Below are 27,606 nucleotides of genomic sequence, written 5' to 3'. Positions count from 1 at the left end.
GGGGTCCATCAGCTTCAAATTGTTCTTCTCAAATTGCTCCGATGTTTCGTACGATCCGAACCTTTTTTTTCGATTCGAAATTGATGAGGAAACTTTAAAAAAATGGGTGGGGGGGGGGGGTGACGTCACGAACGTTCCATCACTTCCACGCTTTTCCCGCCAAAAAGCGGTGTTGCTTAGCGACGGTTGACGTCACAATCGACAGCACGTGTTGTTTTTTTTTACCCTCAACGGTCGTTAATAACAATGTGTGACCTTGAAAGAAAAACACATTTATATAATTGACGACGTTTCAGGCAATGGTCCTTTTTCATAGCATAGCACATATATGATAGTACGAAGACATTTTACATGAGCGCAACATGTAATTGTAAAAGATCCGATAAGGTATTCCAAAACACTTTAAATCTGAAACTTAACCCTAAAACTTACCGATCATCCCCGTGTCTCTTTAAAATTATCATTATCGATGTATTATGACGTGAAAGGCAGTGGAAATCGCGTGGTGGGCGATACGCAGGGGTGGCTACGAAAGTTATGTTTCACGGTATCATGTGCGGCAATATAACATCACATTTCACATCTGAAATGTGTCCCTTGAACCTTGTGAGTTGCGATGTGCATTTCATCGTTTTATTGTCGAGTTTTTTCGCGATTTTATGCACTACAATGTTACGGGTAAAGATCACACACGGGTTATTGCACCTTGGCCTACTGCACACATTTTAATCATTACACCTTTACAATCCGAGACGCTTATAACAACTAGGGCAGCTTAACCGGTAAATGACTTTCATATTGTTTTTCCGGTTGCAAAAGTGGGGAGAGATTTAGAGATTTTTCCAGCGAAACTTTAGTAATGAATGTGTCTCAGAAGTCGCTCGCTACAAATGCACCGATCGAGACGCGCAAAGCTACAGACGACAGTTTAACACGTAACCAATATCATCCATAATTATATATCATCCATAATACAGGTTTTTTTGGGGGGGTTAGATCGTTTTTTTTTACGCGATCCAACTAAGAAAAAAACCTGCGGTACAAACCAAATTACTCGCTGCTAGCGGAAGGGCCTCCGTCAGAGCGACCTCTATGAAGGGTTGTTTTTGGCCTACTCTTCCATGCAGACCGGGACCGCCTTGGAAGTGATCGGGAGTCGTTGCGGTGAACCCATTTCAAACCGCTGTCTAGACAGAGGCGCCACGAGGCGGCTCGAATTCGGTCACCTTGCCATGTTCGTTTGTTGTAGTACAGAGTTAGCCCGATAACTTTAATCTACATTGTCTTATGGTTGTTATTGTTTGACTTGCATTCCACTGGGATTTTTGCACACAGCGTTGGTGTACGGTGCTATTTTCTGGAAGACTTTACTGTTTTTTCCTGGATTTTTCTGTTGCGCGTGTAGTCACTTTTAGATGTTTCTCGTGTTCTTGTTTGTTGCGGTTGCACCCGAGTCAAGAGCCGCGTGGCTCACAGGGTTATACCTCATCAATGAAACTGGAAACTGAAACTGAACCGATGCTTCGGACTGTCGGCACGCCGGTGGAGATGGAATCGAACCGGAGCCCTGTGGATCGCAAGCCCCGGTAGTGTGCCGCTCACGGTTACGGCGTAGCAGCTGCTGCCCTTTGTCTCTCAGCTGCAAGGGGTCACAATCAAAGACTGTACTTAATTGGCCAGACATTTCTGTATGCGCGTGAAACCGCTAACCCGGCTTTTACCGGCGTTTCACGCAGTTACCGGTAATTCGGCGGTGTCTGCTGCCTTCTTTTTTCGTGCTGTCATTTCACCGCACGTGCGTCGAAAGGTTGTCGTGTTTATCTCGAAGTAAAAATAAGCCTTCTTAATCTGACCTATTGGCGCTTATCCCAGACTCGAAGGTCTCAAGGTCTCTGGCGTGAAGGACCCCTGACGGTGCGGACCGGACTGCCAAGGGGAGTCGCAGTCGCCGCGTGATGACAGTGCCACGATAAAGACGGGGAGAGAGAGAGAGAGAGAAAAAAAACAAAAACCCCCGACACATTTCCACGTGCGGGAGGGCAGGGTTGGTGGGTCACGCGGAGATGGGCGCGCCGTGGTGGCTAGGAGATGTTAACTACCTCGCCTGGTATACAGGAGGCGGTGGGTTCGATCCCGACCCTGACGCCTGCTGCTGTATATTTGGAGTTTGCGTGTCTCTCTCTCTCTCATCATCATCATCACGGTGGCTAGGAGATGTTAACTACCTCGCCTGGTACGCAGGAGGTCGTGGGTTCGATCCCGACCCTGACGCCTGCTGCTGTATATTTGGAGTTTGCGTGTCTCTCTCTCTCTCATCATCATCATCACGGTGGCTAGGAGATGTTAACTACCTCGCCTGGTATACAGGAGTGTGTGGGTTCGATCCCGACCCTGACGCCTGCTGTATATTTGGAGTTTGCGTGTCTCTCTCTCTCTCATCATCATCATCATCATCACGGTGGCTAGGAGATATTAACTACCTTGCCTGGTATACAGGAGGAGGTGGGTTCGATCCTGACCCTAACGCCTGCTGCTGTATATTTGGAGTTTGCGTGCGTTCGTGTGTGTCTCTCTCACCCCGTGATCACGTGGATTTTTCTCCAGGTCCTCCGAATTCCCCCACCCCCCCCCTCCACATTTAGACGAAAAAAGCACGCGTGGTAGAGCATTCGGCTGCCATACATTTCCACGTGGTTAGCCGCTTCGTCGAGGTACCATGTTGTGATAGCCAGGTCGCTTCTGAAAAAAAGAGCGAAACAGCTCAGTGGGCCTTACCTGGTAAGGTAAAGTAAAAAAACACACACACAATACGTAGTTTAGCATTTGTGAAGTGGCCACGCAAAAAACGAAATTCTTGCGCGAACCGCACGGCACGGCAGCTTGTCGGAGGTGGAACCACCAGCGCCAGTCGTGGTTCACGTTGCGACAACCCGCACGTGTTGTTGGGATTTTTTTTGTTTTGTTTTCATCAGTCGCAGCGATTTCACGACTACTCCGCGTTGCGCGGACGACTCCACACGTCCCCCTCCCCCTCCACCCCATCACCCACACCACCACCACCACCACCCTAAGTCGCTTGCGGCGGCGCGGGCTTTCACTTGCGCCATCAGAGCGCGCGCCTCGCCAGCGAATTCCACAAGCGGCAGGCTCTCACGGGGATGAGGGATGAAGCGGGCGCCGATTATGAGCGAACCCTCCTCCTCCTCCTCGTCGTTGCCGTCGTCATCGTCGTCGTCATCGTGGTCATCGTCGTCGTGATCGGCGTCGTCGTGGTCGCTGCGGTGCTGATGCTGCTGATGGTGGTGGTGTAACCCTCCACCCCCTCCCCCGCCCCCCCCCCCCTCCCCCCCTTCGATGTTGCATCACGTTTATTTCCAAAGCCAGGCCGAGTCTAGAGACGTTTTACAGCCGGTTTCATTGAAGCGATTATCTGCAAGGGGGGGGGGGGGGTTGGAGGGGGGTAGGGGCCCTTCCCTCTGCGCTCGGGGTCCTAAGCGACACCGACTCGACCTTTCGCATTTGTCACGCGCTGTCGCCAGCGTGGCTCAGATTAAACGCGCGCGCAGATAACGCGGGCGGAGATGAACCGCGCGTCCACCTGGACTCCCCCCCCCCCCAGTCTATACTTCTATACTTGGCCAGAGGTGAGAGAGAGAGAGATAAGGGATGGTTTTCTCCGGGGAGAGGGGGGGGGGCACACGCGGTGCTAAATAAAGGACACGCGTGAACTTTTTTTGATGAGTCAGTCATTCACTGCGTAAAACAAACAAAAAACGAATTGATAAGAGGACACTGCTTCGCGCTTATCCGCCACATCCTCCTCCTCCTCCTCGATGACACGGATGGAACCAGCAAACCGCGCGCGAGAACACCGACAAGCCAATGGCCCACGACTCCTTCGCTTGTGGGCAATTAAAGACGCGAACCATTGTCTCGGTGCTCATTCGATGGGGGGGGGGAGGGAAGGATTTGTCGCGTTGAATCGCAACGCCGAGCGAGGCGGACGAGACAGCGGCCCCGTGCGGGACGCCGAGAGTTGAGGGGACGACGTCAGAGGTCGCAACCGGGTACCCGATACCCGTACCCTACCCGATGCCCGGCTACCCGTACCCGGCCGGGTACGGGTACGGGTACCCGTTTGCGACCCTGGTGCGGCCGGGTACGGGTAGGCCGTGAGTCACTGGTGAGTAACTGTTTGTCACTCATTTCCCAACGTCTTGTCTCTTCTCACAATTCAAGTTCCTAGAATCAACCCACCCGCGCCTGCAACATGGCTTCATCCCAGAGGTCGCAATCAGGTACCCGATACCCGTACCCTACCCGTACCCGGCCGGGTACGGGTAGGGTACGGGTACAGCCGGGTACGGGTACCCGTTTGCGGCCCTGGTGCGGCCGGGTACGGGTACCCGTTTGCGACCCTGGTGCGGCCGGGTACGGGTAAGGAATCAAACCCCGTTTGCGACCTCTGGGCGACGTTGCCAAGTTTCCAGTCGGGGTTTTGTTTGAAGGCGCAGGCGGGTGAGACCCTCGAGATGGCCACGCAGGAGAGAGTCTCGTTCACAAGAGTGACACGGGGTCGTCAGGCTGCCGGTAGAGGGGGTGGCGGCGGGGGAGAGGGGGGGGAGGATGAGGGCGATACTTTTCGCAGTTTTCATCCCAATTGAGTAATTCGCGCGGGGCAATTTGGCAATTTTCTTGGGGTACTGACGCCGTTTGGCGCACAATGGCCATGCAACGGCGAACGACGTCAAGGCTATAGGTGTAGTGTTATTGTCGTCCGTCGTGGTGGTTTAGTGACACCGCCACAATAATAATAATAAGCAGGGGCAGGCGATTGGAAGCTACTGGAGCTTTAGGAAGCCACTGGATGGGCTTTGGCACTTTTAAAATCTCGATTGAAGAACTCGTTTCTTTAGAGCCGCTTTTTGCGTCGAGTTTGTTGTCTTTCCACCCCCCTCTGGCCGCACCTCCGATGTTGGTACGGTGCGAAAGAAGTTCAATGTGCGTACGTCCACACACGAGAGGGTTGAACGATTAATCGATTTAAAATCGAAATCTCAATTTGAAACAATGCGACTAGCAAGTCGCTAAGGTTGCGATTTTTTTCGATTTGGAATTGTTTCATTTTTTAATAACTTCATGTATTTAACTTAACAATTGTTCTATGTTCGATTGTTCTATTTCAATTAAGAATGTTAATAAATACATGTTGGAAGCAATTCATATCTTTTAAGTTCTCATCCTTGCATTAGAATATATAGAGCAGTTCATATTCTGATGGTATCATATGCTAATGCTCTATCACGTGTTTAAATATATTACACAGTGAATATTGAACTGAGGCTCTTACAAAAAATGTAATCGCAAATCAAATCGCAATTAGACATTTTCCCAAAATCGTTCAGCCGTGAGCGTCTGCGACAAGCGGCGAGCGCTCTGAATCGCTCGCCGGGACGTTACGACGAGCCTGTGGCTCTCTGCTATTTCTCTCTCGAACCTCGCTCAGCACACACGCAACAGGGAGAGCCGCTCCAGCTCTTCGCTCTTCGCCAGCTGTTTGCTGTTGAAGGGTATTTTTTTGCGTGCTCATTTGATGGTGAGGAGGAGGCCAATTAAGGCGGCGGTAATCGCGTCTGGTTGTTGCCCAAAACCTCTCGCGATTGAGAGTCAATTGCATCGCGCCAATTACGCCAATTGAGACCGGGTTACGCCGCCGAGGGATATACCTATGGCACACACGCACTTATACACTTGAGTATGTGCACACACACAAGCAAGATAGAGACACCCCCCACCCCCGTTGACCTAGGAAGACTGTTAGGGCAAAGTTGTTAGCGCCAGTGCCGGATTATCCTCGTAGCACAAGTAGCTACATATGTAGCTACTACACATGTAGTATAGCTACGGGCCCCGCACTTTCAAGGGCCCCGCGCTAAATGCTTTCAAGCTATCAATCCCGTACTCTTTGGTTCTTTCGGTCACGTAGGTATAAAATAAAATAAATCACGACGTTTCGGGCGCAACACAAGCGTCCGTCATTCGGTTCAGTAATTCTGCACTTGCTCTATTACTATAGTACCATACCGCCTTCAACTTTTACGAACGACTGGGTGTTTAGGGTGATCGATTTGTCGTCTTATCTGGCTGTATAGCAAACGAAAAAATACAATTACTTTACTATGCTGTTTTAAAAAAGAAAAAAATGTGTGTTGAAATATTTACGTGTCGCTGTTTAGGGCCCCTTTATAGCATCATATGCTACAGGCCCCGCACGGAGCTTCATCCGGCACTGGTTAGCGAGCACCACTCACGAATGGGCGCTTCTGTGCGGGCAGCAGTAGTGTAGCTGTCAACGCACTGCACTATTCAGCCGGCCACTCGAGTTTGACAACAGCGAGGAATGTTTGAACCGGTTCTGGGCCTCCCCTAGGGCGACTCGGCCTTAAAAGAGTACCCGGGGCGGTGAGAAAAAGGCGTGCGGGCGTGTGTGTGTGTTGTCCACCCTTCCACCTCGTGTGACGTTCCAGCCTTCGTAGGTGCTCCCTAACAGCGCTTGCTTGGCCCAACGTTCTGTGAATGGCCACGTGGCTGAATCTTTGTCTTTGTCTCCGAGTCTGCAAGGACCATCTGCTGGATCGTGGGGGGCAGCGCTCAAATCCTCGACAGAAGGCGATCTGCAGCATCAAGCCGGTGTTGCTAGTGATGGTGTTGCTAGTGGCGGTGTTGCTAGTGGCGGTGTTGCTAGTGATGGTGTTGCTAGTGGCGGTGTTGCTAGTGGCGGTGTTGCTAGTGGCGGTGTTGCTAGTGGCGGTGTTGCTAGTGGCGGTGTTGCTAGTGGCGGTGTTGCTAGTGGCGGTGTTGCTAGTGGCGGTGTTGCTAGTGATGGTGTTGCTAGTGATGGTGTTGCTAGTGGCGGTGTTGCTAGTGGCGGTGTTGCTAGTGGCGGTGTTGCTAGTGGCGGTGTTGCTAGTGGCGGTGTTGCTAGTGATGGTGTTGCTAGTGGCGGTGTTGCTAGTGGCGGTGTTGCTAGTGACGGTGTTGCTAGTGGCGGTGTTGCTAGTGGCGGTGTTGCTAGTGGCGGTGTTGCTAGTGGCGGTGTTGCTAGTGATGGTGTTGCTAGTGACGGTGTTGCTAGTGGCGGTGTTGCTAGTGGCGGTGTTGCTAGTGGCGGTGTTGCTAGTGGCGGTGTTGCTAGTGATGGTGTTGCTAGTGGCGGTGTTGCTAGTGGCGGTGTTGCTAGTGGCGGTGTTGCTAGTGATGGTGTTGCTAGTGATGGTGTTGCTAGTGGCGGTGTTGCTAGTGGCGGTGTTGCTAGTGGCGGTGTTGCTAGTGATGGTGTTGCTAGTGGCGGTGTTGCTAGTGGCGGTGTTGCTAGTGACGGTGTTGCTAGTGGCGGTGTTGCTAGTGGCGGTGTTGCTAGTGGCGGTGTTGCTAGTGGCGGTGTTGCTAGTGTCGGTGTTGCTAGTGATGGTGTTGCTAGTGGCGGTGTTGCTAGTGGCGGTGTTGCTAGTGGCGGTGTTGCTAGTGGCGGTGTTGCTAGTGGCGGTGTTGCTAGTGATGGTGTTGCTAGTGGCGGTGTTGCTAGTGGCGGTGTTGCTAGTGGCGGTGTTGCTAGTGGCGGTGTTGCTAGTGATGGTGTTGCTAGTGGCGGTGTTGCTAGTGATGGTGTTGCTAGTGGCGGTGTTGCTAGTGGCGGTGTTGCTAGTGGCGGTGTTGCTAGTGATGGTGTTGCTAGTGGCGGTGTTGCTAGTGGCGGTGTTGCTAGTGGCGGTGTTGCTAGTGGCGGTGTTGCTAGTGACGGTGTTGCTAGTGTCGGTGTTGCTAGTGATGGTGTTGCTAGTGGCGGTGTTGCTCGTGGCTGTTTTTCAGGATCCCTGCCAATCTTATCTCAGTAGGGGGGGAGGGCGATGCTGCTGCTCTATGTAAATATTAACTGATGTGATCTCACTTGAGTACACTGTTTCTGTTGCAGCAGCTAAATTATCAGCGTTGGGATGTTTTGTCCAATGCGAGTCACATTTTATGGGGGTGGGGGGGTGCTATGGGAGTCGCGTACGGCTTAGAGAGGACGCGATCACATAGCTCGGCAATCAGTGCCTGATTAAGGTAGTGCGGGGCCTGTAGCAGATGTTATAAAGGGGCCCTAAATATAAAAAAACACATACATATTTTTTGAAAAATTTAACTTGCACAGTAAAGTAATTGTATTTTTTTATTTGCTATACAGGCCAGATAATACGACAAATCGCTAACCTTAAACACCCAGTCGTTCTTAAAAGCTAAAGGCGGTATAGTACTATAGTAATAGAGCAAGTGCAGAACCAATGAACCGGAATTGATAGCTTCAAAGCGTTTAGCGCGGGGCCCTTGAAAGTGCGGGGCCCGTAGCTCTTACTTATGTAGCTACTACATTTGTAGTAGCGACTACTTACGTAGTAGCTACTACATTTGTAGCTACTCGTGCTTCTACGATAATCCGGCATAGCTCTGCGATTACGCGCAAACTGAATGAAAACAAGCTATGGGATCAGACCGGAGTGCGTTCAAACTTCACTCGGCAAGCTGCTCGCGAGTAGCTTGCCGAGCGGCGAGGCGGCAAACACGCGGCCTCAGCGGCGCACGGTTCGAATCCAGCGGCCGCCTTGATCAATCGTGCGGCTGCAGCGACCGTGCGTCGCGGTGCGCGGGCGTTAAAGATTTCCCGTTGCGCGAATTCGCAACAAAAAAATTAACCCGTAAAAACAAAGTTTTTCACTATAAATCCTTTATATGCGTGGCATCGGTTTTATTTTACCATTCAATTCTGTTTTTCTTGAGTAAGAGTTTCATTTTTATCACATTGGTATTTGAAATTAAAATATGACATTTTTTTTTCCTAAAAAGTGGAAAATTTTGGAAAAAAATTTTCACGAAAATAAATTGTCACGCACAACGAGTCTGTGTGCAAAATGTCAGCTCGATTGGATCACGGGAAGTGGGTTAAAAAACGACCGAAAGATTTGCACGGTCGTAAGCGCGCAAGCAAGTGAACTTAATATAAAGGATTTTTAAAAAGTAGGTCGCCCGCGTGCCCCCCGCGTCACGCTCCAAATTTGTAAAATTATACAAAAAAAATTACCCCAGCAATTTACTCGAATTGAAATCGTACAACAACGGCAATCATCGCCCCCCCCCCCCACACACCTAAGTGCGACTAATTGTCGGCAGGACACTCCTGAACAATCTTCATGGATATTCAGTTGAGGCTCTACCGGGTAAACAAAAGCGTGATTGTCACGATGTTGGCGGTGGTTTCTGGTAGTGATGTTGATGGGGGCGAATTAAGAATGCGCCACTGAGCACGATGGTGACGATGGCGATGACAGCGATATTGATACGAGTAGCAGTGATGATGATGATAATACTAATGAAGATGATGCTGACTCGGACAACGAATAGGGATCTCGAATTAATCGCCACGTGAAGGTGTGGGGGTAGAATAAAAAGTGATGGTGGTTGTGGTTGGGGGAGGGTTGAGAGGCAGAGCCCTCCCAGGCATACGGCGAATCGGGGCGAATGCCCCGGGCCCCGCGCTTTGGGGGACCCGGCGCTTCGACGTCACGGTGTCCGATGTAATGCTTTGAAGGTGTCGGAGGACGCCCCCCACCCTCGCCCTATCGACGGCCCTGGAGAAGAGAGTGAGTGAGTGAGGAGTTGTGGGGGTTGAGAGAGGTGAGCGAAGTGAGTGGAGTGAGTGGGCGCTGACGGTGTGGAACGGGGGAGTTGTGGATGTCGTTGAGTCATTTTCTCTTCCCGCGCTGACACGAACGCCTCGAACGGGAGTTGCCCCACGGGAGGGCATCGTGTGGACACGGGGAGCAGAACGGAGCGAGACGAGACTCGGAGGGACTTTTGAGCACTGGGGTAGCGTCATGGGCCCAAGCAACCCAAGCTGAACGCGTAAGGGCCCCAAGTGTGTGTGTTGAACTTCTTTCGCGCCGTACGTAGCCAACCGCGCTAATCGGAGATGGAGGCGGGCGGGGGGGAGGACAACAACACTAAAGCACAAAAAGGAGTTCTCAAGAATTTAGATTTCAACGCAGATTTTAAAGTTGCGTAGCTCCAAGCGGCTTCCTAATTAATATCGGATGGAAGAGCGTTCCAGACGGCCGCAGAAGCAGCACATCTGAAAGCGCGCGATGCAGGTGACCGTTTTTGTTGGGGGGGGGGGGCCGGGTTCATGAGTATATGGATGCATTAAATATCAGCTCAGATTCAGATCCTAATAAAAAAAAATGTGCTGTACATTAGTGGGCGCTGTTGCGTTGCCGATTGCGCATACATCACAAATAACAAACACCCTTGCCTAACATCGTCCCATCGCACACACACACAACACAGCTCCATATCTTGTTCGCACAATTCTCTTGTCTCGCTACATTATCTGTCTCTTGTCCAGATCTCTTCTGCCATCTCACGGGAAGTTCACGAATTGAAAGGGGTGGTTGGGGTGGGTGGGTCTCGGGTGAACGGGTGGGCGGGTGGATCCCCCCCACCCCCCACCACCCACCCTCACCCCCCACCCACTCCCAAAACATATTTTCTGCCTACGGCCCTAGGTAATGAAGCCCTGGGCGGGTGGGGCAAGTAGCGCCATTGGCCGAGATGGGAAGAAATTTCTCTCTGCAGACGCCAGACGGCGCGCTCTCGCCACGGTCCAGCACCGCACCCACGTGCTGAACGGAACCATTCCGCGCCCCGATACTGATGAACGTGCGTGTGTTGAACTTATTTATCATCGTCCGCTGTTTAATATATTGCCGGACCAAGGTCTAGCAAAGCCCTCGCCCGCATCTGACAATCTTACGACGTAATAATCCACCCAGCACCAGCACTCGGTAAACTGTGGGTCACAGGCAAACTCTTCTTGCAAGCGGTCTAAGCCAGGGTGGAAGATCAGGCCAACTTTCCCCTCTTAGAGGGTCCTCCCTACGTGTGGAAGGAGGCCCTTTCGCCAGCAGAGTGGCATCATGAGCACGTGGCACCGCAGGGCAGCAGCTTCACCTTCACTTGTCCAGGTCATCTTCTTGGTTCTTTCGGTAAAGTCACGTAGAAGGGAAGTAATAAAATAATAAAAATAAAACATAATAAAATATTTAATTACGTTTTGTTTTTATTATTTTATTATTATAATAACATAATAATTATAATAATATAATACTAAAAATTACACTAATAAAATTATAAAAATAAAACATAATAAAATATTTTATTATGTTTTATTTTTATTATTTTATTACTTCCCTTCTACGTGACTTTACCGAAATAACCAAGAAGATGAATCCCTGCAGTCACGAAAGCGTTAACTCGAAAAATTGTCCAGGTCAACCACGCAGAGTTTCGAGGCTTCGTCTCAAGGAAGGGTTTGCTGCACGTTTGGCCAATCGCATTCATGGGGAGTTTGGCTTCGTGTGGCAAAGATACCGGGGAACCAGGAGAAACCCCACCTCGTCACTAACAAGGGGGTAACAGCAAGGGCTTACAGAGACGAGTTCACGAACCCACTTGCCGTACTGCCATCTGTGTGTATGTTTAACTTCTTTCGTACGTAGCCAAACGTGCTAATCGGAGGGGGGGAAACTAACGATTCCCTTTATCCAGCAAAACTTCACTGACCCTTTTTCAGAAGGTGCTTCCACCTCTGCGTACAATGGGATGTTTGGCCTCACTCGCACTCAAAGTAAAATGATTAAATCTATATTCTTTGGGTGTTTCAGTAAAGAAAATAACAAAGAAAATAACAAAAAAACTGCGTTTCGATCACAACACAAGCGATCGTCATTAGGATGACATCAGGAGGATGACGACCGCTTGTGTTTGCGATCGTAACGTCGTAGTTTTTTGTCATTTTCTTTGAACCATCCACGTGATTTTACCGAAAGACCCAACGAATACGAATTCCTGCAGCCACGACAGCTTTTAAGTCAAGTCACATTCAAACCGCTAAGCAAAGTGGGTTTTTGGCGGAGCATTGCCTTTGGCAGAACATTCCTCGACCGCCACTCCAATAACGGCGTGGCAGCAAAGGAATGGAAGGCGCGTCGTCAGGACGGCGGCCGAGGGAGGAGACGGGAGCGATCAAATTGGCTCGCGTCGAAGGGCTGCTCGGAGTGGGGCCTTCGGGGCCCCCGGGGCAACGCGGCACGGCTCGGTGGATTGTTCACGTGGCAAGAGCGTCGAGAGATGGAGAGTTTGCCTGGGGAACAGTGCCGGATTAAGCTAAGTGCGAGGCCTGTAGCATATGATGTTATAAAGGGGTCATAAATTACACACAACAACAAAAACACGTAAATATTAAAAACGCATTTTTTTACTTGCATAGTAAATGAAATTGTATTTTTTCATTTCCTATACAGCCAGATAATACGACAAATCGCTAACCTTAAACACCCATATTCTTGGTTATTTCGGTAAAGTCACGTAGAAGGGAAATAATAAAATATTTGTAATATATTTAATTATTGTATTATTTCCCTTCTACGTGACATTACCGAAATAACCAAGAATATGTATCCCTGCAGTCACGAAAGCTTTAAATCAAAACTTAAACACCCAGTCGTTCGTAAAAGTTGAAGGCGGTATAGTACTATAGTAATAGAGCAAGTACAGAATCACTGAACCGGAATTGATAGCTTGAAAGCGTTTAGCGCGGGGCCCTTGAAAGTGCGGGGGCCGTAGCTACTCCATATGTAGCTGCTTGTGCTACTGGGATGATCCGGCACTGCTGGCGGGAGGGAAGGATGGATGCCTTCATGCAGCGGCGGATTGTCCACGGCTGGGATGTTGCTGGATTTAATCATCACGCGTGTCAATCACCGCCGAAACTTTCGACGCGACAAGCGGATTGATAAACGAGCGAGCGAGAAAGAACGTGTCCATCGCTCCTCCATCATCAACCACCATCATATTCTTGGTTCTTTCGGTAAATTACGTAAATGGAAAATAAAAATAAAATAAAAAATTCATTAAACATCATCATCCACGTTGCGTGGCATTCACAGAGGGCCACGTGGGTCGGTGCGTGTGGAGGGGGGGGGTTGCTTGTGACGTCCCCACCAAAACAACCTGCTCGCGGCCCCCACCCCACATCCCCTGTGACGTCACCACCAGCTTTACGCGCATGCGCGGTGGAGGCTTCCGCGACCGCCTCAAGCCCCTCTTTGGGTGGTTTGCTGGCGCTTTAAACTATAAAAATTTAAATCCCTTAAAACAACATTGCTTTTTAATACATAAACAGTTATTTACAGATCAGTTCCTCGTCGAAATCGCGCATGCACCGCGCGATCCGGAGTAAAAACATCGTCAAGATTTTATTTTGCACTTTTCTGAGGCGCTTCGCTGGCGGCGGAAGAGGCCGATTCCGTCGGATGGAACGGCGCCTCCGCGGAGCCCCGAGCAATTAAGGTGAGACGGTAATTATCCAAAGCTAATTGGTGGCTAATTGTTGTCATTTATGCTTCTCATCGCTCGCCTTCTTCCCCCCCCCCCCTCTCCTCCACCCCGTCGTGGTGACCTGAGCGGTGAAGTATGGTCGATGGCCTTCCGTGGTGCAGCGAATTCGCTGCGTTTGCAGATTCTTCTATGAATGTTCGCGCGCGCTAATTAAGGTGAAGTTATGCACACAGTTAAGTAGCTTGATTAGCGAATGCATTCGTCGTCGTTAAGCTTCACCCAACCACCGTCTTGGTGTCACCTGAGCGGTGAAGTATGATCGATGGCCTTCCGTGGTGGAGCTGATTCGGCGCGCTTTTAAGATTCCGTTTAAAAAATTCGCGCGTGAAAATTGAGGTGACGCGTGAAATTAATTGCCTTTTAATTAGCGAATTCACCGTCAGTTTCCGCCCCCCGCCCACCCAGCGATGACCGGCGTGGCGAAGTATGGTCAGAACCATCGGAAAAGATTTCGCTCCGCTGTAGATTACGCAAACAAGAAACTTAAGTTTTTTTTTCAGGAGCAATTATTAATTTTGCCGGCGTGCAGTTGATGAGCTTCGCTATCTCAACGAGTCAATGTCATCGGCTTCACCCAATCCGCGGTGACCAGCGTGATGGTTGTTGCCCTTATCCGCTGTCAATTGTCTAGATTTGGGGTTACGGAAACGTGCACCGATGGAGATGGAGCGATGAAAAGCAGTGTTGTGTGTGTGTTGGAAGCTTGCTGTGTGGATCGTTAACATTTGCGGGATCGCGAGATGATGATCAGAATCAGGATTGTTATTTATCCTGGAGGAAAACCGATTAACCGTGAAGCTCTTTTTCACACGTGTCCAATCGACGACGACGATGATGATGATGTGGGCTTTGCAGATTGACACCCATGTCAATATTACAGCAGCACGGCACTTCAGCGAGGTGAAGTAGTATTGGTCGCGTTAATCTCACTGCCTCCAGCAGTGGAGTGGCCTCGTGTCTTTCGATTCAATGCGCGACAGAGCCGGGGGGAGCGGTGGCGCAGTGGTTAGTAACACGCGGCCTGGGGACCCGAGTTTAAAATAAAAAAAATCTCGCTCACGGTCAACGTTCGGTGGCGAATAATCAAACCGGTCCTGGGCCCCAAGTTCAGAATCAACCCCTGGTGCGGTGTGTAATGAATGCATCGGCACTGGGAAATCAAAGGCGATCATCGGCGTGGTGTTGGGCCCAACTCTTCCCACTCCCCGTGCCTTTCACTCAACCCCAAACGTCCGCTAAAGATATTTTTTTGTCTTTGATTAACGCATGCCCACTGTACGTCTGGAAATTGCCTCTTCGAATCGTATCGATTCCCTAGCGATTCCGCTTAGGTTGTGTTGTATTGATACGGTGATAATTGATTGAAAATCGATTCTGGAAGGGGAGGTAGATCCTGGATTTGAGAATCGATTCTTGTTTTGGCATGGCGCACGTGGTATACGAGTCGGCAGTCGCATCAATCGGCAATCGGTCTGCAGTGCGGCACGCGGGGTGAGCTCTTGTCAGTCCACTGCTGGATGAACGCATTTCGTGAATGTTGAATGGCCATACTTCACCACGCTGGTCCGTGCGCGTCGGTGAATGGTTGAATGGTACGCCAGGGTTTGTGTGGTGTAAATATTGTATTGCCCGGTGTTGAATCGATCGAATCTACGTTGGGAGAGCGAATCCGTAACGCAGTACTGTAGCCACGCTTGTATGGGAGACGGAGTGCATTGTTGCTATGCAGTACATTACAAGCAATGCAGCAAATGCTCTGATAATGCATTGTCTTTGTACTCAACATTTACAATTTTTTTTTTGTTGTGGATTCACTCTTCAACACACCGGTGGGCTAAAGTAGTGATCTATTTGTCTTTTGTCAACGTGACACTTTTTTTACTGATTGGCCGTGTCGGGTGGTGGAGGGTTACGACACATTTATAAATAACGCGATCTAACCCAAAAACGTTTATTATGTCTTTGTACTGTTCGCCTTTTGGTGTTCTCTGGTCTAAAACTGTTTGAGACTAGGCTCAAAGAGAGCTGTCTCTGGTGTGGACCAATCAGTTCCAAAGACAATGCAATACATTACCAGATAATGTTTGCGTGTTCACAAGTACTGCGTGTGGTTAATGCAGTACTTGATGCCTTGAAAAAGGTTTATTTGGTGTTTGAAAATCTTAATACAACTGTTTTATTGTCAGAAAGGGTAAAACCTATTCTTATTTTTTTCAAACAATCAACGCTGTAGTCACGTGGCATGCAAGAAAATAACATGGGTGCTTTGCTGATGTTTGGATGTACCGTTTGTTTAGCTTCTTTCGCACCAAATGTATTGGACAGTATTTCAAATCATTCATGCGTTGCCTGCGTCATTGGATACTTGAGAGGTTTCAATGACCAGCACTTGGCATGAAATGACTCTATAAACTATTAAAAACTATTTTTTATTTTACCAGTTAAGGCCCACTGAGCTAAACAGTTCTTTTTCAGAAGCGACCTGGCCACAAATGAGAGCCAAATGAAGTGGCTTATCACGTGGAAATTTATAACAGCCCATTGTGGAGGGAAACACCGGAGGACCCGGAGAAAAATCCACGCATCCACTGGGAGAACATGCACGGGATGGAACCCACGACCTCCTGTATACCAGGCGAGGTAGTTAACATATCCTAGCCACCGTGATGATGATGATGAGAGAGAGAGACACGCAAACTCCAAATACACAGCAGGCGTCAGGGTCGGGATCGAAGCCCACGGACGAACGGTATTAACTTATTTTTCAGAAGCGACCTGGCCACAAATAGATAGCTCAATGAAGTGGCTCGTCTTCGTGTGGACATTTACAGCAGTTAAATACTCTGAACGTGTGTTCCTAAACGAGGAGGGTAAAACTGGAAGACCCGGTCAAGAAATCCACGCGACCACGGGGAGAGAGACACGCAAACTCCAAATATACAGCAAGCGGCAGGGTCGGGATCTAACCCACGACCTCCTGCATACCAGGCGAGGTAGTTAACATCTCCAAGCCACCTTGACTCGGCTTGCTGAGCAAGCGGCTCGCAGTCGGTAGGTTTGCGAGTTCAAATCCTGTTTGGGGCGGTTGACTCTGCAGCCACTTTGTGGGAAGGTCAACACTGTCCTTTGAAAGAGACTTGCCCCTGCTATAGGAATGTGGATTTTACATCTCGGGGCTGTAAACAGGAGATTAGCGCCACCTCAATGCTCATCTGAGCAAGGCTCTTGACGTTTTGACTCCAGTGTTGAAGAGTGACGCCGCTGGGCTTTAACGTGCGTTTCGAACTGTATGGCAATTGTAACATAGCATAATTACACGCCAAGTAAGGTAATCTAATGCTGTCATAGCACCCCTGGCAATTAATTGCGTGAACACATCTCAAGAGTTAACATGCCTAATATTGTAATGCAAGAAGACAAATGGGTAAATAGCAGGTATATATACCTACGTGACTTTACCGAAAGAACCAAAGAGTATGGATTCGTGCAGTCACGAAAGATTCAAATCAAGATTTCAACGCATCTCACAATATAGCAACACAATTGTGTAATATCTCAAAATGACAATGGCAACAACAACAACATCAGGCATGGGAAATCTACTGCTGGATGAAGACCTCCCCAAGCAGCCATCACTTGCGATGTAACAATCGACAAGAGCGGATTTCATCACTCCGTCTCCTCCGTGGACGTTTCTCGTGGACGCGTTTCCCTGCCCAAGAAGTTTTAATTTCATTCATCAACCGTTTGAGGCGTGTCGTTAATCTGCGTTATGCGCTTTGCATGCCCTCTTTTCTGCAATCCGTGTGTTCATTCCAAGCGTGCGTCTCTGCAGAGGCGGTATTCGGTGTGTTCCATTGGTTTGGTAGGAGAGGGCAGTACAGCAAAGATGTGGACTCCACCTGTTCTGTCTATGGGATAGAACGGTTCCCCCACGCGTGGTTTCTCCTGGTGCTCCATTTTCCTCCACACGTGCAAAAACACGCATTCATTGGCCTGTAACGCCTTAACATATAGAGGACCGCAGAACTTAGCCAGTTATTGGTGCTGGCTCATTCGTGTGGCTGCCTTTCAGCTTGTCTGTGGTTACTCTCGTGCCTCTTGAGTGATTCTCTCCTAACGAGAGTGAGTGAATGGAATGGTGTACGCGTTGCAAGTTGAAATTATTATTGCAGAACCATGTCATAACAGTTGGCGTGGACTGATTGAAAATGTGACTCATTAAAGCAGATTGGTGCGTTCCTATTTAAGTTAAGCTTTACCAAAGCACTCCAGCCTGCTCTCGGCACGCCTATTTACTTCATAATGTGTTACTCTGGTCTAACTTCGGTGGCTATCCGAGGTAAACCCGTCGCCTCCTAGTTTTCCTCTTCCTGCTTCAGCCGCCCGGCACTGCTCGGCATTTAAATGTCTCCCTCCCTTCGGCTCTTTGCCCATGTCATATAGCCTTGCTCGATTAAAAACACACACACACGTTCAGTCTTATCACAGCTTTAATAGTGCTGCGGATTTGATCGTCTATCTCGCGTCCTGGTCCCTTGGCCCCGTGCTCGGTAACAGACAATAAATTGTTGCTGAGCTTATAGAGGACCCACGAAGTCAGACACGCCCTCAGAACGATTGTTTAAGGGCGCTTTATAAATTAAAATTGAATTGTTGTCGTCATACTTCTACCCGGCGTCGATAAAGTTACAAATGAGGTCACACACATACTGTACACACACACACACATATCTTTTATAAGCTGCAATACTAACGTTTGCTTTATATTTTACGATGATCAAGAGACTATTGTAATGTTGATACGGCCTCCACCCCCCCACTGTGTCGAGAGTCAAAACTGTTCAAATGAACTATTCAAACAATGTTTTACTTTACCAGGTAAGGCCCACTAAGCGTTTCATTTATCAGAAGCAACCTGGCCACAAATGAAAGCTCAACTAAGTGGCATATGTGGACATTTAGACCAACTAAATACTCTTCAAAGCGTGTTTCTAAATGTGGCGGGGAAAAAAAACGGAGGAACGCGGAGAAAAATCCACGCGACCACCACGGGGAGAATACGCAAACTCCAAATATACAGCAGGCGCCAGGGTCGGGATCGAACCCACGACCTCCTGTGTATAGCAGGCGAGGTAGTTAACATCTCCTAGCCACCCGTGGCAGCAACTGGCCGAGCGGTGACCCCTAGGAGCACGCAGCTGCCCCTGAGCCGGTTGTAATTGGACCTGAGCCACAACTTGTAGACTTGTGTCTCTAAGGGTTAAGACGCTGCTGCTGCTGCTGCTGGGACCTCGATCGATCAAGGGTATTCGTGAGGCCTTTCTCTGCCCCAACAGGTGGCTGTGTGTGTGATGTGTTTGGGCGTGGTGTGTGTGGGTAGTGTGAGCGTGCACAGCGCAGTGTGTGGGATGTGTGTCGTGTGTGTGTGTGGTGCAGACCTGAGGTCAATTGCATTGTAAACTGAAATGACGTTTACAATTTTATTGTTCTAGCAATTCGTATGTGTGTGTATGCATTGTTTGAGTTGTCTGCGGGATTTGTCTGTGTGTATGTGTATGTTTTTTTGTATGGGGAGTTGAGCTACGAACCTTGCTGTATGAGTTTGATTCCAGGTCAACATTAGTTGACCTGGAATCAAAAGGTAAACCTTAGTTTACCTGGAATCTATCTATGTCGACGCAGCCTCAAATGAGAACTGCACCTGGTATCGTGGGTAAAGACAATTGGGCGTGGTTCTGGCAATGTCTAGTAGTTTTCCGTGTTGACCTTAAAATAGGTGCTCACGAACACCACTTGCCACAACAGTTCGGTAATGGCTATATGGGTGCTCTTTGGTGTTTGTGTGGATTGGCCTGACCTTCGCATGGCTTCCAAGTGCACCTAGTCTGGCACGAGTGCCCTGGTGACATCGCTTGTCACTTGGCAGCGAATGGCAGCGAATGGCAGCTGTTGTTATTGATGCACAGGGTGTGTGTGTGCGCTTGTGTGTCTGGTCGCACAAGTTTGTATTAGTCAATGTGTGCTCGTGTCTTTCAGTATGTCTGTGTACGTATACACGCGCGTGTCTCTGCTGTATCTCTATGTGGGTGGGTCAATATGTCCACGTGTACCTCTGTGTGTCAGTACGTCTGTGTTGTTGTACCACTGTGTGCGTGGGAGCGGTGGTGTCGCGGTTAGCACGCTGCGCTACGAACCCGGCAACCCGAGTTTGATTCCCGCTCACGGCCCACACCGGTGTCGATTATCTGAACCGGTCCTGGTCCTCCTCTAGGTCGCCTCGGCCTTAAATTAATACCCGGTGCGGTGCATCAACATCGCTACTGGGGAGACAAAGTTGGCTGGGAGTGGTCCTGGCCACACCACCCCCCACATACTCTACCAGCACTTGCCCCCGACAGTGCTATATGGGGGATCCTTGTCTTTGGGGAGGGGTTCAGTTCTTTGACTTGCAGTGCGTGGGCTGCACCTCTGCCAAGATAAGGCCTCGCTTGCACGGAACACACCCCACTCTCATCGTCACCCTTTTGTATTTGTCTTCACTGTTTGCGTGCAAATAGACCTCCTTTGCAGGAGCACACTTGTAAGTGATGATTTGGCAGTTTGCTGCCAATGGAACAAACATGTTTACATACCCCTGCTTACTTAAGCTGTGCACGTTGGCGGTTTCGAAGCAATCTCCGGTGTCTTATCGATAATCATCAGGCACGGTGCGATAATGATCAGGCACTCTTGATACACGCATCGTATTATACATGTGAGAAACTGTAATTTATGCTCTATGCATTTGATATGCGGATGTTACTGACGTGACGATTCAGGCGAATGGAGCGAACAAAATTGCAAAATCGAGCTGATACGAACAACAGACAATACAAACGAGATGATGCTCGGTCCTCGGATTGAATCGCAACCCTCGAATGAGTCCCGACGATTACTGGAATCGCTGTGACGAGGGATTAAAATAATTCCATCCCATCGAAAATTCCCGTGACACATCTAATGACGACGATGATCGCCGATGACCTCGCAGGTGCAAACCCGGCTGTCGGTGGAGGAGCGCGACGACAATGGCGGTCGTGGTGAGCCCTGGCCCGCCGCTCAGTGAGCGGCTATATTTAGTCGACTCTTTCAGTGGAACTTGGCCTGTGCCAACGTCGCCTCGGAGTTCACCGACTGGAAGCGGCCGTGGAGCTCGCAATATTTATTTATTTTTCCCCACAAACTTGCCGCGTTGGCATTTCAGCGCTGGCATAAATAGACGGGGGGGGGGGTAGTCTTTTTAAACGTCCCTCCAAGCCAAATACCGAACGACCCAGCGCACCATTCATTGACGCCGGGCTCTGCAAAAGTGCCTTTGGCTGCCAGCGACAGTTGGACCCCCGACGACGCGTCAGGGCGCGGCGTTTCTCGTTCTGTCCCGTGCATCTCCCAAACGTCTCGCGAGCGCCGTGGGATTCATCGGGAGGTTTGAGCTCTGCTCCAGTTTCTACGCCGAGCTCCGCTGAGCCGATCTCTCGCTGTGGAGGGCACGAGCGTTCGAGGGGGCGCGGCGTGCACAGGTGCGTGGTGCAGGGTGGCACGGCGCACGCCCAGATATAAAAACACCCGGCACTCGGCACCGTCCGGCACATGCACTCGATGAGTGAGTTGAGCATTTACCGTATTGTTCAGATTAGAAGACGCTCCGGAAATGTAAGACGCACCTCAAAACGTAATGTTTTTGGGCGGTCGTTTTGAACGAAGTTAGTTATATAATCGACGGGAGAAGACGGCCCTACAGAGAGCCAACTTCCAGAGCAAAATGGGTGGAGAGAGAGAGATGTTTCTATAGGAAGATTTATGTTGAATGGCCGGTGGTTTCTCCTGTTGTGTCTGGGTGATTGTGTATTTGCTTTGGAGAACTGTCTTCTGGAAGTTGATTTCCGAACAACTATATTTGAACGCATCTTTTTTCAGATGAAAACGTTGTCTTTTTCCGGATTATAAGACGCATCCGAAACTTGTGTTTTAAAACGGACGGAGAAGAAGGTGCGGAGAATATGGTGATGTCGCCGACCTTTGGCCAGTTGCGCTCTCCGTCGTAGTTGCAGCTGTCTGCTGTTGTCGGTGACTGCTCCACTTGACGTCGACTCTTCAGACGCCACTTAATTGATTAGACAGTTCACCGTTAAGGGAGCAAGGGGCATGGGGGGGTGTGTGTGTGGGTGTTAGGAATGTAATGGTTCCACCCCCTACCTCTTTCTTCCCAGTGATTCAATGAATCGTCACGATTAGATTTTTGCTTATTTATAGTCTCGTTCATATTGTCTGGTATGTTCCGCCTCGTCGGTATTGTCTGTCTCATCTATTTCGGCTCGCGTGCATTGTCTGTCCCGTATGTTACGTTCCGTTAGCCGACAGGTAACGTGCGTATTCTTGGCGTACATTTCGGATAAATCGTGCAGTCGATTCTGAAGCCGGGTCCGTCCACAGCTGACCGACTGGTTGCATGCAGCTGAATCGCTCCTATTTGGACGTCTCTGGGTGCACGTAAACAACCAATTAGGTTGCGCAAATTTGTAAAGAGATTTGTTTGTGCAACTGACGGCCCGGCTGTGGACTCGCCCCCCCCCCACGTGCACCACTTGATGCGTGCGTCATAAACGTGAGAGTGGATTTTAATCGACGGACTCGTCGCCTCACCCCCAACCCCCGTGCCCTCACGACGGCACAGGCCCTTGCTGCTCGCGAAGACCCTGTAAACTCGAGCGAACATGTGTGACGAGGAGCTCATCTTCCACTTTGACGAGAAGGAGGGCTCGCTGAGGAAACCGCGCGATCGCCCGCCGCAGAAACCCGCCGGGGAGAGCGATGACGAAGATGGGGACGAGTACTTCCGGTGAGTCTGCGCACTTCTGGCGAGATATCAACGTTTCAAACCCTCCTGGAGTAAAAAAAAATTCCGTTTTGAGCAAGGCGAGATGAACGTTGTTGTCTGTCGCGAAGCGAGCCATCGCAGTTGATGCGCTTCGTAAAATGCATTGTTATTAAATCTAAGGAAGAATACTAGTTTGTGCCCGTGCAATGATGATCCAAATTACCCGCTGCCATATGCGAGACCGCGTCAAATCGGTTACTCCCATCGCCCCCCCCCCCTCCCGACGTGACCCCCTGCAGGATTTGCCCGATCACCGAGATCCAGGTCGTGGACAAGAGCTCCCCGCAGCACGTGAAGCCGGCGGCCCAGGTCTCCGCTGGCCCGGCCGCCAACTCCCCCCGGCCCAAGGTCTCCCCCCGCGTGCGGGTGAGTGCACGCGCGGCTCATCGCGTCACCAACGCCCCATCGCTTAAACACCTGCGAACGCGGGGAGAACGGCGCGACGCAGGGAGACCGTTTGTGTGTCCGCTACTGTATGAAGGCCGCCCCCCCCACCATCCCCATGCCTGTGCCATTAGGGCTGAACTCGGTTGATTTAGGACCGGTTCAGATATTGTTCGCCGCTGATGTCGGCCACCCACCACTGGTGATATCATTCACCGGGAATAAAACTCATTTTGTTGGCTTCTGAGAGCGGTGTGCGAACCACTTTGCCACCTCGCCACCAAAATGAATGAAGCAAATCATAATGGTAACAACAAATGATTTAATTGCGGAATCGATTAGTTGTTGCACACCAAACGTCGACTCGCTTGAGGCCCACACGGCCGAGGCGCTGGGTTCAAACCCCGGGCAGCGATATGTTGCAACAAGACGCGTCCGTTATACGGCCACGTGCGTGGACGTCCACACAGCTGCGACAGCCACATTTACAGCTGGGAAGAGTAGCGTCTGCAGCAGCCGCATCGTTTAATCTCCGAGTGCATGAGGCAATCACTTGGTTCGTCAAGACAGTTGGCGACACACGGAACGCAGTCTCGCACTCGGTCCGTCAGCCGTGCTGATCTATCGTTCGTGTACACGTCCAATCTGCTTTGTCAGTCCACTGCTTGATGAGGGCGCCTACCCACACCTTGCGAGCCGTGAGGAATATTTGACCATACTTCACCACGCTGGTCAGTGTGGGTTGGTGAAGATGGGTGCAGAGCAACAGTCGATTTGCTGCACTGCTTCACCGCTACGCCTATCACTGCACCGGTCTTTTTTCACACGGTGGCGGTCGCCCATCCACACACTTTCCAAGCTCAACTCTTTTTGGCTCCCGTGACCTGACGAGAATCGGGTGCGTTACGGGTAAATTGGTAACAGGCGCTTAGTTATTACATTCATAAAAATCTCCGCTTCTCCTGCACTTTATGACTTTACTGCTTTTGCGTTTATTTCCCCGAGTAAAGCCCATTGACCAGCACAGCTCTTCTTCAAGGACGACTTTGTTGTTGTTTTCAAATGACCCAATCTATCGAAATATGTGCTATCACGCATTTTGCCATGGTGTTTTTTTTTTAAACGAGAATATATATCTCTCTTTTCGTTCCCTTAAATAAAGAAATAACCGTTATTAATATCCGCAACACAATCCGGTCCCACCGAGCGTTCAGCCGTCGAGCTGTTCAACCGTCCCTGCCAAAGCCGCAGTTAATCAAATGAGATTTTGTGTTAAACAAAACAACAAAAAAACCAATCACTCTGGAAACCTGGCTGCCTTGAGTGGCAACCGCAGCCAAGTTGATTACCTAGGGTCCAGGACTTCCTTCCTCAACGAGGTCTGCGTCTCTGTTCCCATGGGAGTTTTTTTTTAAGTTGTATTTTGTTTCAATGAATCGAAGGAAGCGCTTGATTTGAATACAATATAGATTCTTGTTGGGTGGAGCGGTGGTCCCCCGTGGTTAGCAGCCTGCGCCACGAACGAAGCCGGCTATGGTCGGAGTAAACTGTCGCGATGGATACGTGGGGTGGAGCCCCCAGTTCCTGTCTCACTCGTCTCGATAGAAGCCAAGTAAATTTTATTTTTGCTTCGATGCGTGGTGCCTACATGTGACAAATTTGCCACCCAAAAGGGGGCCATCACGTTAGTCACTTAAATTAGTCGGGGCTGATAATTGTTTTTTTACCCTTTTATCTGGCAACAAAACTGACACCTTTTTTACAAGGAGTCATGTTTGCATTGACCACAATACCTGCGGTCGGAATGCAAACAAAACACACAACTCTGATAATGTATGCACTTTCCTTGAAAGTGATTGGTCCACACCCGAGACAGCTTTTCTTAGAGCCTAGTCTCACATGGTGTTGGACCAGATGACGCCGAAAGGTGTCAGTTTTTTTGCCAGATAAAAGGGTAAAAAAAACAATTATCATACTTTGCTACTGGCAAAGGAGGTTCCAATGGTAGTCGGGGCTGATTGATGATCCAGCCACTCGCCCATTCACTCCAGTCACTCGCTCGCTCACCCAGCGGTCAATCGCCTCCTTGTGTCCTCTTCTATTGCTATAACCACGGTTACTCTTCCCGTGAGCCTCAATAATTCCTCCGCCCGTGTTGACGATTCGGCTTACCATACCGACTTGTTCCGCCTCATCCACAGTGTGTTCAACCGCCCACATTGCTGGTCACGACAATTTACGTTTGTTAACTCTCGCAAAACTTCGACCGTGACGCAGGAACACGTGTGGCGTACTGCTTTTTAAAAAAATTACTTCACTCAATCTTTGATGACCACCATGAAGCGGACGAAGTGTTTTATTGATTGTTAATGCTCCCGGAGGTGTTCACCAGCACGGTCGTGGATCTTGAACGGCAAACCTCTGCAACGTGCGGCAAACCGTGCTGCGGCGTCACCACCACCCGCATCCTTGCCCCCCCCCCCGCCCCTCCTCCCCTCGCCCTCAACCCCCTTCTCAGCCTCCCTTGCTTCATCGCCTCGTTCCTTTCCCCAGCGTCTGGCTAATCATGTTGTTTGTGTTTATTTTTGTTTTGTGTTTTATGTCTTGCCCGATTTTGCGCGTGTCGCCTGAATGCTGCTTGTGCGTGGGGGCGCATCCCGTGTCTTGCCTGGCGTGCGGTGCGATGCTGGGTGTCAAGGATGGCATGAGAAAATCTGGTTTGCAGCAGGGCCGGGTATGTTCGTTCTCTTCTAATCAAAACTCACTCCCGGTCGCCCTCCCCCTGAAGGAAAGACGTCGCTCATAAAAACACACAAACAACTCGCGTCTCCTTGAGATGCGTTTTTATTTTATTTTAGACGCTATGCGTTTAGATGGACGGCGTGTCTGTGCGACCGTACGACATGAGTCTACGTACTCTGTGAATGCGCGAAACAAAACAGACGTTGAAGTCAGAGCAGCGTGTTCTCGCGATGTCGCTGCACTCGCCCTGTGGGATGTACGGCTGTGTGATCGCAGGTGACATCACTCGGAGGTGCTGTAATTAAATGTTCGAGAATAACTTTACATTCTTTTTTCCATTAACGAAGCTTCGAGCACGTGTAAGACAGCGCAGGCAAACCGCACGGAGTGGGTAGTTCTCTAGAACATATAATAGCTGTGAGTTTTTTTTGAGCGGCGTCTTTTTCTTTAGATCATTGTTGCTTTGTGTTTGCTTTACATTCACCAATACGTTTTTTTGTCACTGCTACAACCGAGCCACGCCGGGGGCCGTGCCGAGCCAGCCCCAACAAAGGGTTCAGCCGGAGCCAGTGTTTTTTTTGTCACTTCGTTCCCCCACTGCCGAACGCAAGCCATGCCGCTCGCTGTGCACGCAGCGAGTCGCGTCGTAACCTATAAAAAACAATAACGCCGCCCCCTGGCCCTGCTTGGCCCCCCACTCCAAGCCAAATTGAGATGTCTCGCGAGGCCAGAATTTCACGGTTTGGTTCTGGCTCGGCTCGGCAAATCGCCAGTGGGAAAACCAACCCATATCGTGAGGGCCCTCCCCCCGGTACTGGTGTGGCTCGGATGTGGCAGTGGCAAAAAGGGGGTAAGACGATCCGATCGTCATGTAGGAATGGCTGTGATTCATGACCTTTTCTGGGGGGCTGCTGTTCACCGTGACCCCCGCCGAACCATAAAGGCACGATACCGCACAATGGCTAGAGTTGCAAAACACTTAACAGGCCTCCTCGGTAGAAGCAGTTGGAAAATATTTGAGTCCCTCTCGCTCTTGTCAGTTTCGTTCAGAATTGCGCCATTGGAGTCGCGTCATAAGACGACCAATCCACGGGGCACTCTTGCAAAACAGTGCACCAGCACTTGGTAAAGAACGGTCCACAGAAGGAGATATGACAGAACTAAGTCTTTAATCTCAGCTGACCTCTTGTCCCTGCTGTATTTTCTATGTACCATGCTTTAGAGAGGTTCATTGGCATCACAAAATCATATAAAAAAAATTGTTTCTAAATTGTCAGGCGCTAGATTATTTACGACATTAATTGAATACCCACATTTTAATACGATGGATTTTTTTTCACGTGCAGTCATTTCTGTGAAAAAGAGCTTCATGGCTCATCGGATTCCTCCATTGTAATTCACTATTCTAATTTATGACCGGGCCGAAGCCATCGACCAGCTCCGTGCTCAGACCTCTGAGCCACCCCGGCCACCTCTTATGGAATATTTGATTTGTATCGAGAGAAAAAAATAATAAAATCCCAATCTGTCCTCACGGACGCTGTGAGGTGCGATGGTGGACGCCGCAGGGAGTCACGGTCAGCAACATCCCCGAGGCTTTGCCATCCGCGTGAAACATTCCATTGCCTCTCCCGTGAGCCTTGCGTCCTACCCTTCCATCTTGCCCGCACATGTGGGTCTCGCCACCGCCCTTGCAAATGAGACGGGGAGGAGGAGCGGCGTCCCTCGCCTCGCAAGTTCTCACACCTGGTTAAACTGGAACCGTGACTCCGGCTGAAGCACGTGTACAGCGTGAACATAACGCTGGTGCTCTGATCTCGAGAAATAAAATTGACCTGAGAACTTAATAGGACCTAAAGTGAAGTGATGTTACTTCTGAGAACTGCCCCGTCAGTACGGTTTACACTGTATATATTTAAAATCCGGCTCATTTGTGGAACTGGCTTTTCCACTTTTGCTCTTAATTTCAACATATATGTAGACAAAAGGGTGCAAGCCTGCCAGGATTGCTGGGTGGGCCGTGTTTGTAGAAGCGTTGAGGTCTGTGTGCGTAACTCACACGCGCTGCT

General features: G+C 49.9%; 1 protein-coding gene and 1 long non-coding RNA gene across 6 annotated transcripts in view; one reads left to right on the top strand and one right to left on the bottom strand.

Moving 5' to 3' along the window:
• Positions 1 to 286: 286 nt before the first annotated feature.
• Positions 287 to 3,299, bottom strand: LOC144726521 (uncharacterized). The gene is made up of 2 exons (XR_013587278.1): positions 3,155 to 3,299; positions 287 to 2,739 (listed from the first exon to the last, which is right to left on the bottom strand). It is a non-coding gene; the product is annotated as an uncharacterized LOC144726521 (long non-coding RNA).
• Positions 3,300 to 13,148: 9,849 nt separating this feature from the next.
• EEF2K (eukaryotic elongation factor 2 kinase) overlaps positions 13,149 to 27,606 on the top strand; it is a 41,227-nt gene continuing 26,769 nt past the window's right edge. The window contains exons 1-4 of one of the 5 annotated variants that reach the window (XM_078605131.1): positions 13,149 to 13,443; positions 22,208 to 22,372; positions 22,651 to 22,777; positions 25,494 to 25,529. In XM_078605131.1, coding sequence (XP_078461257.1) covers positions 22,248 to 22,372; positions 22,651 to 22,777; positions 25,494 to 25,529 — 288 coding nt within the window. In that variant the 5' untranslated portion in view covers positions 13,149 to 13,443; positions 22,208 to 22,247. Of the gene's footprint in view, positions 13,444 to 14,762; positions 14,983 to 20,799; positions 21,054 to 21,099; positions 21,187 to 22,207; positions 22,373 to 22,650; positions 22,778 to 25,493; positions 25,530 to 27,606 lie in introns of those variants that run through there. The other 4 variants (XM_078605133.1, XM_078605134.1, XM_078605132.1 and 1 more) reach the window with 4 other exon arrangements.

This window comes from Lampetra planeri, chromosome 23, assembly GCF_965212315.1.
Source record: "Lampetra planeri chromosome 23, kcLamPlan1.2.h2, whole genome shotgun sequence".
In the NCBI taxonomy this organism is placed as follows: Eukaryota; Metazoa; Chordata; class Hyperoartia; order Petromyzontiformes; family Petromyzontidae; genus Lampetra; species Lampetra planeri.
Note: the sequence above shows the minus strand (reverse complement) of the source record. Positions and strands in the feature narration are given on the sequence as shown.